This window comes from Lithobates pipiens, unplaced genomic scaffold (assembly GCF_037356315.1).
Source record: "Lithobates pipiens isolate NorthernLeopardFrog02 unplaced genomic scaffold, aLitPip1_a1.2 Scaffold_23, whole genome shotgun sequence".
In the NCBI taxonomy this organism is placed as follows: domain Eukaryota; kingdom Metazoa; phylum Chordata; class Amphibia; order Anura; family Ranidae; genus Lithobates; species Lithobates pipiens.
This window is the reverse complement of record NW_027507785.1, coordinates 37,661,979-37,678,525: the sequence shown is the minus strand read 5'-3', so window position 1 is coordinate 37,678,525 and position 16,547 is coordinate 37,661,979. Positions and strand designations below refer to the sequence as shown.

The window sequence follows — 16,547 nt, the reverse complement described above, 5'->3', positions numbered from 1 at the left end:
GTTTTATTGTATTCTTTTATTTTCTATTTTATTCTATTCCTTTATTTCCTACTATATACTGGCCTTTTTTGGGGATTTTAAGCATTTTTGCAGATTTCTAAAAGCATTTTAGAAGTGTATTACAACCGTTTTACAGCTTCGGGCGTTTTTGTTTAGCCAGTAGAAGGACTTACGGGGGTGAGAGGGAGAGGAAATTAGGGGTGGGGAGCTGCTGTTTGAGCAAAACATGAGCGACAAAGCGCTCATAAAACACTCAAGTCTGGCATTTCTATTTAAGTCTATGGGGCAAAAAAAAACTCTTGTAATCTGCCAAAAAGAAGCTTGTGTACTTTTTTGAGGAACAGGCGCTTTGCTTCAGACGACAGAACGCTCAGATGTGAACAGGGGGCCAGTGAAATGAATGTTTCAAGCAGCTTCAAGCAGAAAATCACTCAGGTGTGAACGGGGCTTTAAAGGCTATCAGTAGTGGGGTTGGATGGCACAAATTTGCCCTATTCCTGCACCTAAATGCTGGAGCCACATGTACTGGGATAAGCACCCAGTGTGCCAAAGTTGGATGAAACAGATCACTTAGTATGTCAGGATGGAGAACAGGGAAGGGGTTGGTAAATATGTAATTTACTGGCTCCTTCCTTTTCTGGATGGACAGAGTCAGTGATCGATACCAATACCGTTCACTGACTCTGTCCATTCATAACAGAGGCATAGTTAACTGTATTTACCATGCTTCAGTTTGTAAATGAACAGGAAAGCTCTGTACAGAGCTGTTCCTGTCCATTCATTCTGTGCAGCTGAGGCTGCAGAGAAGGGGGATTGAGGGCTGTGTCCTTAATCTCCTTTCTTTGTCTCAAAAGGTGGAAATTCAAACCCCTGATATTTCCCCAAAGTCTCCAACGGGGCTCCTAAAAAAAATGATATTGTAAAAATAAGTAAATAAATAAAATGGTAAATAATAAGAAAAAATTAAAGAACGAAAAGAAAAAAATACCGACACCAGTGGTGGAACTACCAGGTTGCACTTCCGACCGGGCGCTGGCCTTCCACCACTGTGAGGGACACCAGGACGACAGGAAAGGAGGCCTGCAGCAGAACACGTGAAAAGGTCCCACTGTGAGACCATAATAAAGGGTCCCACAATGGGAGTAAAGGGCCCCGGGATGAGTGGGAAGGGCCCCGGGCACGGAAGGGAAGAGCCTCGGACAAGGTTTCTTGTAGAGTTGCACGGATACAGATATCAGTATCTGTGCTGACACTGAGCACTTGTACTCATGCAAATGCTTTGAAACTGATATCTTTGCAGTGCAATTTGATCCCATACAAAATGAATAAGCTCAAATCGCATGTGATTTGAACGGGAATGTGATTCCTGTCCAAATCACATGCGGTTTCCCCGCACCACTTCTGTGTGAACCCAGGCTTGTCATAGTAACTTCAGCTTGGGTTCACATAGGAGCGGTGCGGGAAACCGCATGTGATTCGGACAGGAAGCGCATTGCATTCCTGTTCAAATCATATGCAATTCTTTGCAGTGCGATTTGAGCCAATTCATTTTGTATGAGCTCAAGTCACACACGCGAAGCAATTGGCAATTGGTATCATCGAGTAATTGAGTACAAGTATTGGTGCTTATACTCGCCGGTACAAAGTAGGTATCGCTGCAACCCTAGTCTTGTACTGGGGCCCTGAAGGTTCTAGTTATGCCTCCGGTACCTACGGTCAAAATGTAAACTGATATTGGATAATTTGTATGACACGTTCAAAGGGCGGTACTTTCTGAAAACCCCCTTTAAATATTCACACCAAAGAATTAAGATTAGATTTGCTCTGAGAGATTTTGTTGTTTTGTGTCATTGTCTCAATGGGCTAATCTCACAGGCCTGTGTGGGGATTGATCGTCACATCTTACCAGAGATAATTGAAGGGTTAACCACCTCTAGACAATCTACATTCCTTTCAATATTCACTTCCACATTTTATTCCAATTAAATTTCTAGCCTACTTCTATTCAATTCTGCGACGCGTAGTCACTATGCCCTGTGAGTAGGCACTGCTGTGTTACACATTTCGCAGAGCCTGCCTTCTGATCTACAGAGGTGCTGAGAGGAGGAGTTTCAGGAGGCAGAGTCTGTACCGGATCACCGATTGCAGGCAGCATGGTACCATGGGATATGTAGTCCTTAGAAATTGAGGAGAAGTTGTGGAAAGACCTGGTCAGCAGAGAGGCAGAGTTCACAACATTAAAAATAGAGTTTTCAAGTAATCTTATATTGGATTGTCAATAATAACTGTTGTTTGTATTGTTATGACATTGCTGATGTTAGAAAGCGTATGCTGCGACTATAAATTTCCTTTAAACGATCCATGTGGTGCCTTAATGGGCTTCCAACGCACTTTAACAGATGAAAATTATAGGTTCTCTTCAATACAATGATTATGTTCACTGGAGACTCCACCATCCCACCACCTTCCCACCTCCTAGGGCTGTCCACGTGCAGAGATGTCCTCACCGTGATCCAACGTTCTTGTGTTTAGCAACTTCTCACCGCAACATATGTGACATGTTATACAAAGGAGAGGGAACCAGGCCCGTCGTCTGAGCCGGCACCACAGAATGTACACCATCACCGGGGGAACATCGATCAGTTTACTCAGCTCGGAGGGTAATGCAAGACGCACATGGGAATGCACAGAATGTCTTATATGTGGTTCCCTCTCCATCAAAGGGTGTGGTGATTGTGGTTATTACAAAGCAAACTGGAAAACCACAATGCCGCTCACACCCGGTAAATATTATGCCTGAGCTTGGCGAACCAGCGTTCTAATCTCACATAAACCAGTTAGAATCTGAAATGTACGATATAGGAACGTTCAGTTGGATGAAGGTGTTTCAAGCACACCTGTGATGCAGCACCTACAATGATGGAGAAAGGTGATGGAGAAAGTACAGGGAGCAGCTGTACTTGGTTCTCTAAGGCTACGTTCAATGGGGCGGCCACGAGGGCTGCGTTCAGAGGTGGTTAAACGGTGCCCCTTGGCACAGCAACCTTCTGAGCTATGGCCGCATACAAATTGGCCCATTAGCTGCGGCCAGAAACGTGGACTCTGAACGCACACTGTCTGCGTCCAGGGTCGGTCAAAGGCTTGTAAACACAAACAGCGGTTGTTCCGATCATTGGTGGTGCAGAACGCGAATCCGCACTCAGTTTGCGCTTCAAAAAAGCACTTGCTAGGTGGTGAAGAGGTGTTGTATCACCTCCTCCCCGCCTGCTTTAACCCCTTGAATCCCACACTAGTGCGTAGCAACTGCTTGCATTGCACACAGTAATGGGGCAATTGCAGAGCTGGACATTTGCAGAGGAACAGGAGGTGTAATTCCTTCTGTGGCATGTGTAAACCCCTGGCTACTGCCTGTGCAGCTAATTGGGTAGAGGTTGGGGGAGAGTGGTAAACACGTGACTCAGCCCGCAGGGTTTTACCGCCACCAACTTTATGTGTGAACGAGCCCTTATAAAAAAAAAACGAAATGCAGTAAGGTTTCTCGTGTACTGTGATTGGCTGTCACAGTGATCATGTGATCGGGAGCCTGTCCTACCAATTGGGCACCCTTCCTGTATAAAACAGCAATGCCATCCAAAGGCATATAAGTGGCAGCATGAAATAAAGCCCACCTCTGTGCTGCCACTTATGTGTGGACTGCCGGCGGAATGAGTTAAAGTAAATGTAAACCCTAACAACAAACTGCTCTTATTTGCTCCTTTTTTTTTTGCTCTGTTAAATGAACCATTGAAAGTGTTTTATTATGTCTTGACTAGTGTAGTCTGAATGTTCCCCATATACTATTCCTTATCTATTAGAAACGAGACCACACCATAGGTTGGAGTAAACTGGCCACAACAGCCTTTATTAAACATAACTCAAAATTACTCCAATAACTTGTAAATATGAAAATATATAAATATATAAATATATATAAATATATAAATATATAAATATAAATATAAATAACTTTATTAACATTAACCACTTGCTTACTGGGCACTTAAACACCCTTCCTGCCCAGACCAATTTTCAGCTTTTGGTGCTCTCACACTTTGAATGACAATTACTCAGTCATGCAACACTGTACCCAAATGAATTTTGTGTCCTTTTTTTCCCACAAATAGAGCTTTCTTTTGGTGGTATTTGATCACCTCTGGGGTTTTTATTTTTTGCGCTATAAATGAAAAAAGACCGAAAATTTTGAAAAAAAACACATATTTCTTTGTTTCTGTGATAAAATTTTGCAAATTATAATTTTTTTTTCATAAATTTTGGCCACAATTTATACTGCTACATATCTTTGGTAAAAATAACCCAAATTATTGGATATTATTTGGTCTTTGTGAAAGTTAGAGAGTCTACAAGCTGTGGTGCGAATCGCACAAAATTGATCACATCTGATGTACTGGTGGCCTATCTCATTTCTTGTGACCCGAACAAGTCAGGAAAGTACAAATACCCCCCAAATGACCCCTTTTTTGAAAGTAGACATTCCAAGGTATTTACTAAGATGCATGGTGAGGTTTTTGATGTTGTCATCTTTTTCCCACAATTCTTTGCAAAATGAAGATTTTTTTTTTTTTTTTTTTTTCTCACAAAATTTTTAATGTAATAGGTTATTTCTCTCACATGGCATGTGTATACCACAAATGACACCCCAAAATACGTTCTGCTACTCCTTCTGAGTATTACGATACCAAATGTGTGAGACTTTTACACAGCCTGGCCACATACAGAGGCCCAATATTGAAATAGCACCATCAGGCGTTCTAGGAGCATAAATTACACATTTCATTTCTCAACCACCTATTACAGTTTTGAAGGACCTGGAACACCAGGACAATGGAAATGCCCACAAAGTGACCCCATTTTGGAAAGCTAACACCCCAACGTATAATCTATGAGGCATATTGAGTCGTTTGAATGGTTCATTTTTTTCCAGAAGTTTTGGGAAAATGTGGAAAAAAAATGAAAACGCATTTTTTTTACGCAAAGTTGTCCATTTATAAGATATTTCCAACACATAGCATGTACACAGCAAAAATGACACCCCAAAATACATTCTACTACTCCTCCTGAGTATAACGATACCAAATGTGTGAGACTTTTACACAGCCTGGCCACATACAGAGGCCCAATATTGAAATAGCACCATTAGGCGTTCTAGGGGCATAAATTACACATCTCATTTCTCAACCACCTATTACATTTTTGAAGGCCCTGGAGCACCAGGACAATGGAAATGCCCACAAAGTGACCCCATTTTGGCAGATGACACTGACAGGAGACGCTGATGTGGCAGGTGACACTGACAGGTGACGCTGATTTGGCAGGTGACACTGACAGGTGACGCTGATGTGGCAGGTGACACTGACAGGTGACGCTGATTTGGCAGATGACACTGACAGGTGACGCTGATTTGGCAGATGACACTGACAGGTGACGCTGATGTGGGAGGTGACACTGACAGGTGACGCTGATTACAGGTGACACTGACGTGGCAGGTGGCACTGACAACACGTGGCACTGACAAATGGCACTGGAGGCAGATGGCACTGGAGGCAGATGGGGCTGACAGATGTCGCTGACAGATGTCGCTGGCAGATGTCGCTGGCAGATGTCGCTGACAGATGTCGCTGACAGATGGCACTGGCAGATGGTGCTGGCTATTTGCTCTGGCAAATGGGGCTGGCAGATGGCAGTGCGGCTGGCAGATGGCGCTGGCAGGTGGCACTGGCGGCACTGGCACTGGCGCTGGTGGCACTGGCGGCACTGGCGCTGACGGTACTGGCGCTGACGGCACTGGGGCTGACGGCACTGGGGCTGACGGCACTTCGGCTGAAGGATGGCACTGGCGTTGGCAGGTGGCACTGGCAGGTGGCACTGGCACTGGCAGGTGGCGCTGGCACTGGTAGGTGGCACTGGGGTGACGGCACTGGGGTGACGGCACTGGGGTGACGGCACTGGGGTGATGGCACTGGGGCTGACGGATGGCACTGGCAGGTGGCACTGGCGCTGGCAGGTGGCGCTGGCACTGGCGCTGGTAGGTGGCACTGGCGGCACTGGCACTGGCGGCACTGGCGCTGACGGCACTGGGGCTGACGGCACTGGGGCTGACGGCACTGGCGCTGACGGCACTGGGGCTGACGGATGGCACTGTCGCTGGCACTGTCGCTGACAGGTGGCGCTGGCAGGTGGCACTGGCGGCACTGGCACTGGGCTGACAGATGGCACTGGGCTGACAGATGGCACTGGGCTGACAAATGGCACTGGGTTGACAAATGGCACTGGGTTGACAAATGGCACTGGCACTGGGGCTCACAATTGGCACTGGGGCTGACAATTGGCACTGGGGCTGACAATTGGCACTGGGACTGACAATTTGCACTGGTACTCAATACGGATACAATGTTTCACTCACAGATCCTCTCTCTCCTCACACGCTGTCTCTGTGTGAGGAGAGAGAGACACGGCAATGGGAGATGATCTCATATGTTTACATTTGAGATCATCTCCTATTGGCAGCTTAGATCGCTCTGTGAACGGCCGCTTTGATTGGCCGTTCACGGCGATCTGTATTCGCCTGTCTCCGGGAGACACGGCGAGTGCAAAACTTCCGCGATGCGCGCCCCCGGCGGCGCGCATTGCGGAAGTAAACACCTGGCCGTCCAGGGACGGCCAGGCGAGGGAAGCCGCCCGCCCGAAGGCCGGCATTCGGCTATAGGGCGGGCAGGAAGCGGTTAAACCACATTTTAATTAACATTAACTGCCCATTCTGGTGATCTCTGACGGTGACCACACTTAAACCAATACCCAATCACTGCGGTACACCTGACCAACTTCCCAAAGGCCTCCACCTGTGACCGGTCGGAGACAACTTCCGCCAGTGAACATAACCGTATTCCCTCCAACGTTCAGGAATACCCAGAGGGGCCGATCGTTAGATGAGCCCCCCACACCCTCAGATCCCTTCTGAGTACCTGTCTACCGTCAGAAACCACCAGAAAACACACCGCCAACACGAAAAACTTTCAGCTGCTGTGACAACCGATGAACCTGAAAAAGAAGAAAAAGACCAGCAACAAAACACCACAAAACAAACACATAACAATAGGGCGGGAGGGTGGGAAAAACTGCCTCCTCTGTGTCACACTGGGCTCCGAATGATTCCTTAAAGCCACACCTCTCCCTTTTATGTGACCCCTCCCCTACACTGAACTTGTTTCCTGCAAACCTTTTCCTGAACTCCACCCATAAAGCTTAACCCTCTGTGTCCCTCATCCACACTGTCATGTCCAGCACTCCTTATATCATTGCATTCTTAATCCGTGCTTCTCTTGACTAGTGTAGTCTGAATGTTCCCCTTATACTATTCCTTATCTATTAGAAACGAGACCACACCATAGGTTGGAGTAAACTGGCCACAACAGCCTTTATTAAACATAACTCAAAATTACTCCAATAACTTGTAAATATGAAAATATATAAATATATAAATATATATAAATATATAAATATAAATATAAATATAAATAACTTTATTAACATTAAACCACATTTTAATTAACATTAACTGCCCATTCTGGTGATCTCTGACGGTGACCACACTTAAACCAATACCCAATCACTGCGGTACACCTGACCAACTTCCCAAAGGCCTCCACCTGTGACCGGTCGGAGACAACTTCCGCCAGTGAACATAACCGTATTCCCTCCAACGTTCAGGAATACCCAGAGGGGCCGATCGTTAGATGAGCCCCCCACACCCTCAGATCCCTTCTGAGTACCTGTCTACCGTCAGAAACCACCAGAAAACACACCGCCACAGCCCGAAAGGGTGACCCCCTCAACCTTGAGGGCCGCCCCACACCCGAAGAGCTTTCTGTATGCCCTCCTGTAAGCCAAAGGACCAGAGGTCAATCCCCACATCCGATAGATGAACGCCATCCCGCCTAAGATAAAGCCCTACATTCACCTCCAATTCCCTGTGTCTTACCACAATGCCCCCGTTCTGCACTACAAACCGCCCAACAACCTTATTAACCCTAATCCTAGTTTTCTCGAGGCTGGCTAAAGACCTGGCCCCCCGCCACACCGTTCTGGCCACAATGTCCGACCACACCAAAATGGTGCCCGGGAACAGGACTCGCATGCGCAACACATCAGCCTTGATATCCGCCAAAATGTCCTTCACTTTCCGAACTCCCAGGTCATTGCCCCCCGCATGAACAACCAGCACATCCGGGGGCCTATCCCTCAAAGCGAAGCGCTCCACCTCCCTCATGACACGCTCCCACCTCATGCCCGGGAAACCCAACCACATCACCCTAGCTACCTCCCTGGGGATACCCAATTGCCTGCCTGCTGGTAGAGAATCACCTCTCCTGGCCCCCCAGCAGACGTACGAATGCCCCAGGATCCAAACAAGGCGTTGAGAACCTCCATCTGGAATGAAAACAAGAGAAATAACACAACAACCAAAGGAATGTTACAAGCACAGTCCTCCCCCCCATAAATCCCACAGCAAACAACCCCCAGCCGCACCCTCCTTACCCCAGTAGCAACTGCGGCCGGACATAGGACCGGAACCTCCGGGACTCCCATCTACCAATCCGGCGCACCACCGCCTCCTCCAGCCCACATCGAGCCGCTTCCGTGGCCGCCCCAATCCGAAAAGAGTGGGACGCGTAGTCCCGCTCATCCAAACCCACCGCCCTCAGGCATTGCCGAAAGACCGACACAAATTGAAAACGGGATAGAAAAGAGCCCTCCTCGTGCACCAAAAAGGGGCCCGCCCCCACCGGCCGTACCGCCCGGAAAGCCCGTACCGCCGCCACCGGGCACACTACCGAGCCCGGCAGGGCGAGCAGCGTAATCGTCACTCCCCTGCCCCGTTGATCAGTCTTAGACCTACGCAACCGTATACTCACCCGATCCGCAACCACCTGCACATCCTGATCCAACAGACCCCCAGCCACCCGTTTTGAGCGACACACCAACTCCCCAATCCTAAAAGCCCCATAAAACGCCAACGAAAACGCTGCCGTAAACAGAACGGTCTCGTAAGCAGACGAGCAAACGTCCACCAGCCGAGAACAAATTGCCACCAAACTGTCAAATGACACCGGCCGGCGCGCATCCCTACCCTTCCAATCCCTCCTGTACCCTTTCAACGTTTGCCTAACCCAAAAATCCTTCGTCCCGTCCGGCTCCCCCCACAGTTTGAACAAAAAGGCCAACCCCGCCAGCTTCCGCTCAATAGACGCGGGAGACAGGCCCGTCTCAATGTTCCGGGCAACCCAGTACAATACCCCCCAGCGCCGGTCGGAGCCCCGACCAGCCACTCCAACCTCCCGCAGGAACGCCCACCATTCCGCCCACACTCTAGAATAAGCGGACCATGTAGCCTCACTCAACGACCTTTTTAACCAACCTGCGGCGATTCCAAGGGAAGTTCCCACATCCACCCGGGGCATGGCGCCCCCGACTCCTCCGCTCCCGGCGCCAGCTGCCGGAACTTGTCCCACTGAAAACGAGAGAGCGAGTCAGCCAAAGAATTCTCCACCCCAGGTATGTGCACAGCATAAACGTAAACATTGAGCCGCAAACAGCGAAAGACCAGGTGTCGCAGCAGTCGGATGACCGGGGGGGAGGAAGCAGTCATCCGATTGAGGACCTGGACCACCCCCATGTTATCGCAATTGATGCGCAACTTCAAATTACGAAACTCCGCCCCCCACAGCTCCAATGCCACCACTATCGGGAACAATTCTAGCAAAACCAAATTGCCCAACAACCCCGCAACCTCCCATGAGTGTGGCCAAGGTTCCGCACTCCACCGACCCCGGAAAAATGCCCCATAACCCGTTGAGCCAGCCGCGTCAGTAACCAACTCCACATCGAAGTTGCTCACTGGCCCCGACATCCACATAGCCCGCCCATTATACGACTCCAAAAATTCATGCCAAGCCCGCAGGTCCTCCCGGTGTTCCCTTCGCAAACGCACAAAGTGGGTAGGGGCGGTTACCCCGGCCGTGGCCCCCGACAGCCGTCGGCAGAACACACGGCCCATAGGGATGATCCGGCAAGCGAAATTCAGCTTGCCCAACAGGGACTGCAGGGCCCGAAGCTGAACCTTCGGCCGGCCCTGCATGCCTGCCAACTCCGCCTGCAGATCCCGTAATTTATTCTCTGGCAAGCGACACTCCATTGCCATAGAATCAATCACGATTCCCAAAAAACTCAATTCCGTCACCGGGCCTTCCGTCTTATCCCCCGCCAACGGCACCCCGAACCTGCCCGCAATGTGCTGCAACGTGGACAGAAGAATCGCACACACATTGGAGGCAGGCGGGCCCACGCACAGAAAGTCATCCAAATAGTGGATGACCGACTCCAGGCCCGAAACATCTCTCACCACCCATTCCAAAAATGAACTAAAAGCTTCAAAATAGGCGCATGAAATGGAACAACCCATGGGCAGGCACAAGTCCACATAAAACTTGCCCCGCCAATGGCATCCCAACAGCCGGAAGCTGTCCGGGTGGACCGGCAGAAGGCGAAACGCCGATTCCACATCCGCCTTGGCCATGAGAGCCCCATGACCATACCGCCTGACCCACCGTACCGCCGCGTCAAAAGACGTGTAGGAAACCGTACACGCCTCCGGGTCAATGAAATCATTGACCGACCCCCCTTTCGGAAAAGACAGGTGATGAATCAAGCGAAACTTCCCCGGCTCCTTCTTAGGAACTACACCCAACGGGGAGACCACCAGGTCCCCCCACGGCTGCACTTCGAAAGGACCACCCATCCGGCCCAGCGCCACCTCTTTACCCAATTTGTCATCCACAACCCCCGGGTGATCTAAAGCCGATCGCAAATTCCTGGCCAACGGCGGCACCCCTCCCAGAGAACAGGGAATCCTAAAACCGTCCCGAAACCCCAGAATTAACCCCCGCGCCGCCGCACCATCCGGATACCTATTTAGGAAAGGAAGCATCCTTCCCAGGTTCACCGGCGTCATCCCTTTTGTGACCGGCGGCACTGGCACGCTGACCTTTTTTGAAACAGCGAGACAGGGGGTGGGTGCCGCCGCACCCGGAGCACTCATGCTTGAAGCGGCACGCGCCTCCGAATTTACAAGCCCCTTCATTAAAGGGCCAGCACACCCCCCACTTCTTTCCGGCCGGCAGTCCCGAGGAAGACGCACTCCCGGCCCCCCCCTGAAGAAACGGAGTGGGCGCCCGCGGAGCAGACATAAGCCTCATCCAGAGGCTTATGTCCTTGTGATCCCACCGCAGGTCAGCCCGCACTGCCTTACGCTGACGAAACTGCTCATCATAGCGCAGCCAAGCCAGCCCTCCATACACTCGGTGAGCCTCCCCAATCGCGTCCAGGTAACAAAATAACGCCGAGCAATGCTCGGGGTTCTTTTCCCCTATCACGCTAGCCAATATAGCGAACGCCTGAAGCCAATTTGCAAATGTGCGCGGGATCAGCCGATACCTACGTTTTTCCTCGTCGTCCTTCTTGGAACTGTCCGGCTTAACCCTGTCCAAATTAAATTTCTCGAGGGGGAGCAAGGAGAAAATCTCCACATACTCACCCTTGCCGATCTTGTCCCGCACCTCCTGCTTCAAATGCGCCCCCAATGGGCCTTCGAAACAAACATAGACTTCGCACCGGGCAGCATCCGCGATCCTAACCAGGTCAGACCGCGCCCCCGGGTCCGCAGGCACCGGGGGGACCCCCGAGCCCACAGCCCCTGCATCCGTGCTCCCCGACACCGCAGCAGGCGGTGCATCCCGCGCAGGAATGACCTCCGCCCCCCCGGCCCCCCCCACAGTACCCATCCAGGGGGCCACCTGAGGCGACCCGGAGCCCCCAGCAAACTTACCAACCAGGGCCTGCAGCCCCCCCAACAGCTCCTGCAACTGACCTGACGGCCCCCCCGGGGCAACAGGCCCCGCCCCCTGCGCTGAACCTGCCGCAACCCCCCCCAATACGTCCCGGGATCCCGTGGGCACCGCACCCCCCTGCGCCACCCCCATCAGATCCCGCAAGGCATCCGCCAGCAATGTAGACTCCCGCAACTTACCCGGGCCCCCAGGGGCCTCGGCGACCGGTACCGGTCCGGGTGTAGAAAAGGACCCCTCCTCCTCCTGGGACAGCTCGCTCTCCGAACCGACCTCTCCAACACGCACCGGGGACGCGGCAATCCCCCTGTGCTCCGCGCGGTCCATCCGGTCCCTGCGATCCGGGACTGCAGGCAATGTCCTCCTCCCCCCGCCGCCCCCGGCATGCCGGCGTCTAAAACCAGCCCTGCCAGGCACCTTGGCAGCCTTCTGCGACCCACCCTCCCCCCCCTCCGGCATGCGACCCCCCCGGAGCGCCCCCCTCCCCCCCACCGCGCGGATGCTGGCCCCAGACCCAGCCTGCCGCCGATCCCCCGCCACGTGCACCCCCCCCCCCTTGGCCTGCCGACCCAGAGCCATCCACACTCCCCCCCTCCTCCACCGGGCCCCGTGCGGTCCCGGCGCCATTTCCATGCGGCCGTGAAGCCCCGCCCCCCTCCGTTCGGCGGCGCAACGACCGCCCGGACCGGGGGGAGCCGATAACCTGCCGTTTTGCCGGGGGGACCGATCGGTCCACCCCCGGGCTCCGGGAGTCACGAGGCGGCCGAGGAGTAGGCCCAGGAGAAAAACGCGCCGGAGGCCGAGACCTCCGCGTGCGCAGTGGAACCTCACCTGTCCCGCCGCCGTCCACATCGCCGTCCGTCAGGTCCCCCACACGTTCCCGCAGCCAGTCCGCACCGTGCACCTCCGCCGCCCGTCGCAGCCGCGCGAAGAGTCCCTCGAGGTCCGCCATAGCAGAGGAGCAGCGAAAAAACTGCCTCCTCTGTGTCACACTGGGCTCCGAATGATTCCTTAAAGCCACACCTCTCCCTTTTATGTGACCCCTCCCCTACACTGAACTTGTTTCCTGCAAACCTTTTCCTGAACTCCACCCATAAAGCTTAACCCTCTGTGTCCCTCATCCACACTGTCATGTCCAGCACTCCTTATATCATTGCATTCTTAATCCGTGCTTCTCTTTTCAATAGTTACTAAAAAAATACCTGTTGATCCTGGCAGAAATCTTTTGAGCTAATTCCCTGCGCTGTGCTCTTGAATCTATTGAAGATCAGTGTTGTCACCCCAAGATAAGACTGCAGAACATATCCTTTCTATATTATGGAGGTGGGGAGAAAAGGGGGGGGGGGGTTCTGTAGTTCTTACTGCCAAGCGGGGGTCAAGTCCTGGGGAAAAAAGTGTGGGAACTCCCACCCAAGATCCACTCCCCCACCAAAAAAAAATAAAAAAATAGGACATCGGGGCACATCAAGGCACGGGGCATATCAGGGCATGGGGCAGATCAGGCCACATGGCACATCAGGGCACGGGGCACATGGCACATCGGGGCACATTATGGCACATCAGGGCACATTATGGGGCACATCAGGGCACATTATGGGGCACATCAGGGCATGGGGCACATCAGGCCACATGGCACATCAGGGCACATAGCACATCAGGCCATGGGGCACATAGCACATCAGGGAATGGGGCACATCAGGGCACATTATGGGGCACACTGGGGCACATAGCACATCAGGGCACATTATGGGGCACATAGCACATCAGGGCACATAGCACATAAGGGCACGGGACACATCAGGGCATGGGACACATCAGGCCACATGGCACATCAGGGCATGGGGGAAACGTTGCCACATTATGGCACATCAGGGCACATTATGGGGCACATAGCACATCAGGGCACATAGCACATAAGGGTGCGGGGCACATCAGGCCACATGGCACATCAGGGCACAGGGCACATAGCACATCAGGGCACAGGGCACATCAGGGCATGGGGCACATAGCACATCAGGGCATGGGGCACATCAGGGCACATCGGGGCACATTTTGGCACATTATAGGACACATAGCACATCAGGGCACATTATGGGGCACGTAGCACATCAGGGCACATAGCACATAAGTGCACGGGCACATCAGGAGTCTGTGCCTCCCATGCCCGACTGCGCTAAAGCTCCTTCCAATCTGGCTTTTATCTGGGCACTGACTCACCCATGACATCACTACAGGAGAGCTCTAACTAAAAAGGGACCTAGCACCTTATTACACTATTCTGGGACAGAGCCACCTAGTAGCAGACTAGCTAACTGCACCTGCTCACACATCATGTGATCAGCTCCCAATGGCTGGCTTCAGTGTAGAGGAGGGACAGCAGACAACAGAAGCCCCATAGTAAGGCTACGTGTGATGTCACCGCCCAGACTCTGCAGCTGTTGTTGGCGATCTCTCTTCTTCACTGAAGCCAACCACATTTTTCACTCTCATTCAGAGACAATGAATCAGACCATGGGCCTGTTTTTTTATTTTATTTTATTAGGGGGAAAAAAATCTTGGATAGGGTATAGTGATTAAAAGCAAGGATGAGGACAACTTCCTTCTCTATGCACATCACAAAAACGACAAATCCTTAACTGCATTCCCTCCGCAACAGGAACAGTCTTTCTGGACTTGGCAACGATAATCCCCCTTCTAGGAGCTCTGTGTCTGCTGGGTAGAATTTTAAAAAAAGTCCCAACTTGCAAAAGCTCTATGTCCCCTTTCTTGAAAATACCAGCACACCTGGCTGCTTGTTGAAAGTGTCCCAACTTGAAGGAGCTCTACATCCCATTACCATCTTTCCTGGCTGCATAACGAAATGTCCCAGAACAAGGGATTGGTTCACAGCCTGTTTAACACGGTCCCAGGAAAGCTTGCTGGATATGAGATCTGGCAGCTTTAACAAACAAATGGGCACTGCCCTCATCTATAACTGGCCTTCACAGCAAGGCGTACATGAAAGTGCAACTCATGCAAAACAAAACCAAAGAAAGTTCCCAGCTCAACTCACCAGCCAATCTGCTTAGCAACCAAATTAATATGTCTAACAGTTTGCATTAAAAACAGGGATTTAGTTAGCACACATTTGCAAATGCATGCAGAAGCTGCAAAGCCACGCCAATGCACCCCGATATTTTTGCAGTCCTAACTCTTGTAAATTTATGAGAGCCTCCACAGTGGAAGCATGTGCATTCTAATGAAAAGGCAGAGGGGAGGTGAGCCTGGCGGTAGCCCAGCCCTCTTTAAAGGTGAAGGGGCGCACTGGACACATAGCACAATGACAGCAAAGGTTTCCAGTGTGCCCCCCCTCCCCCAACTAATATACCATCAGTTTTTCTTTTTCAAGACAAAACCTCTTCACTTCATCTTCCCCCTGAATTTACTTCTTGCCAGGCTCTGCCATATTTAAGGGCTGATCCAGCCACCCTGCCAGGCCCCTTGCCTGGGAATTGGCCAGACTCCCACAAACATGCAGATAAGTCCCTCCTGGCCTCCACCCGCTAGCTTCTAGAAACTTTTCCAAGCTTCTAGAACCAAGGGGGTGTACCAGAGGCCTGACCTGTAGAGCCCTTCAGCCTGACTTACAGTAACCCAACCCAATTAACAGACATACACAACTACCATGAGTCACAAAAACAAATTTACCTACACTAGTCCAGCACTAGAGGGTGCTATAGTTAGTACTATAGCAACTGAAATTCTACTTTAACTTTTTAGATTTTTCCAATAACATATCAAATCTTCACTTTTTGAGTTCAGTTCCACTTTATGGGGTCTGTTTATAAAAAAAAAAATGGCTGTGCTAATGCCTGATCATTGGCACAGCTGTTGCAAATAATCCCTGTGCTTAACTCCTTCAGATCCGCGCTATAGCCGAATGACGGCTGCAGTGCAGATCTACTTTGCCGGGATGCTGTCAATAGACGTCCTCCCATTTGCATGCTCCCCGCACACCCCCTTCCGGGCGCCCACTGTGATCAGAGTCAATGAGACTCGGGTGATCACAGATCGGAGTAAGGGGTCAACACCAGCCCCTTACCATGTGATCAGATGTCAGCCAATGACAGCTGATCACATGATGTAAACAGAAAATTATAATTGTTTTTTCTTTTTTCTCCTCATGCTAACAAAAAAGCTGATCACCAGCTTCTGTGCAAGGGACATCGGTCTAAAAGAGGAAGAGGCAAAGCTGTCTCATCTGTGCCAACTAGTACCGCCTATCAGTACCAACTATCAATGCCCAGTGGTGCCAATAAGTGCCTCATTAGTGCCACCATGCAGTGCTGCCTATTGGCGTCATCTACCAGTGTCAATCAGTGCCCATCACTGCCAACCATCAGTGCCCATAACTGCCACGTATTAGTGCCCTTAAGGGCAAGCTATCAATGCCCTTCAAAGCCGCCCTTCAGTGCCACCTCTCAGTGTCCACCAATGCCACCTATCCGTGCCCACCAGTGCCATCTCATCATTGCCCATCAGTGCAGCCTCATCAGCGTACATCAATGAAAGAGAAAAATTAACTGTTTGCAAAATTTATTAACAAAATAT

At 51.2% G+C, this 16,547-nt stretch overlaps 1 protein-coding gene across 1 annotated transcript; it reads right to left on the bottom strand.

Moving 5' to 3' along the window:
• Nucleotides 1-6,940: 6,940 nt before the first annotated feature.
• Nucleotides 6,941-12,986, bottom strand: LOC143927386 (integrase/recombinase xerD homolog). Its single transcript, XM_077451432.1, has 2 exons — nt 12,789-12,986; nt 6,941-9,565 (listed from the first exon to the last, which is right to left on the bottom strand). The coding sequence occupies exons 1-2, from the start codon at nt 12,907-12,909 to the stop codon at nt 8,589-8,591; spliced, it is 1,098 nt and encodes a 365-aa protein (XP_077307558.1). The 5' UTR covers nt 12,910-12,986; the 3' UTR covers nt 6,941-8,588.
• Nucleotides 12,987-16,547: the final 3,561 nt, after the last annotated feature.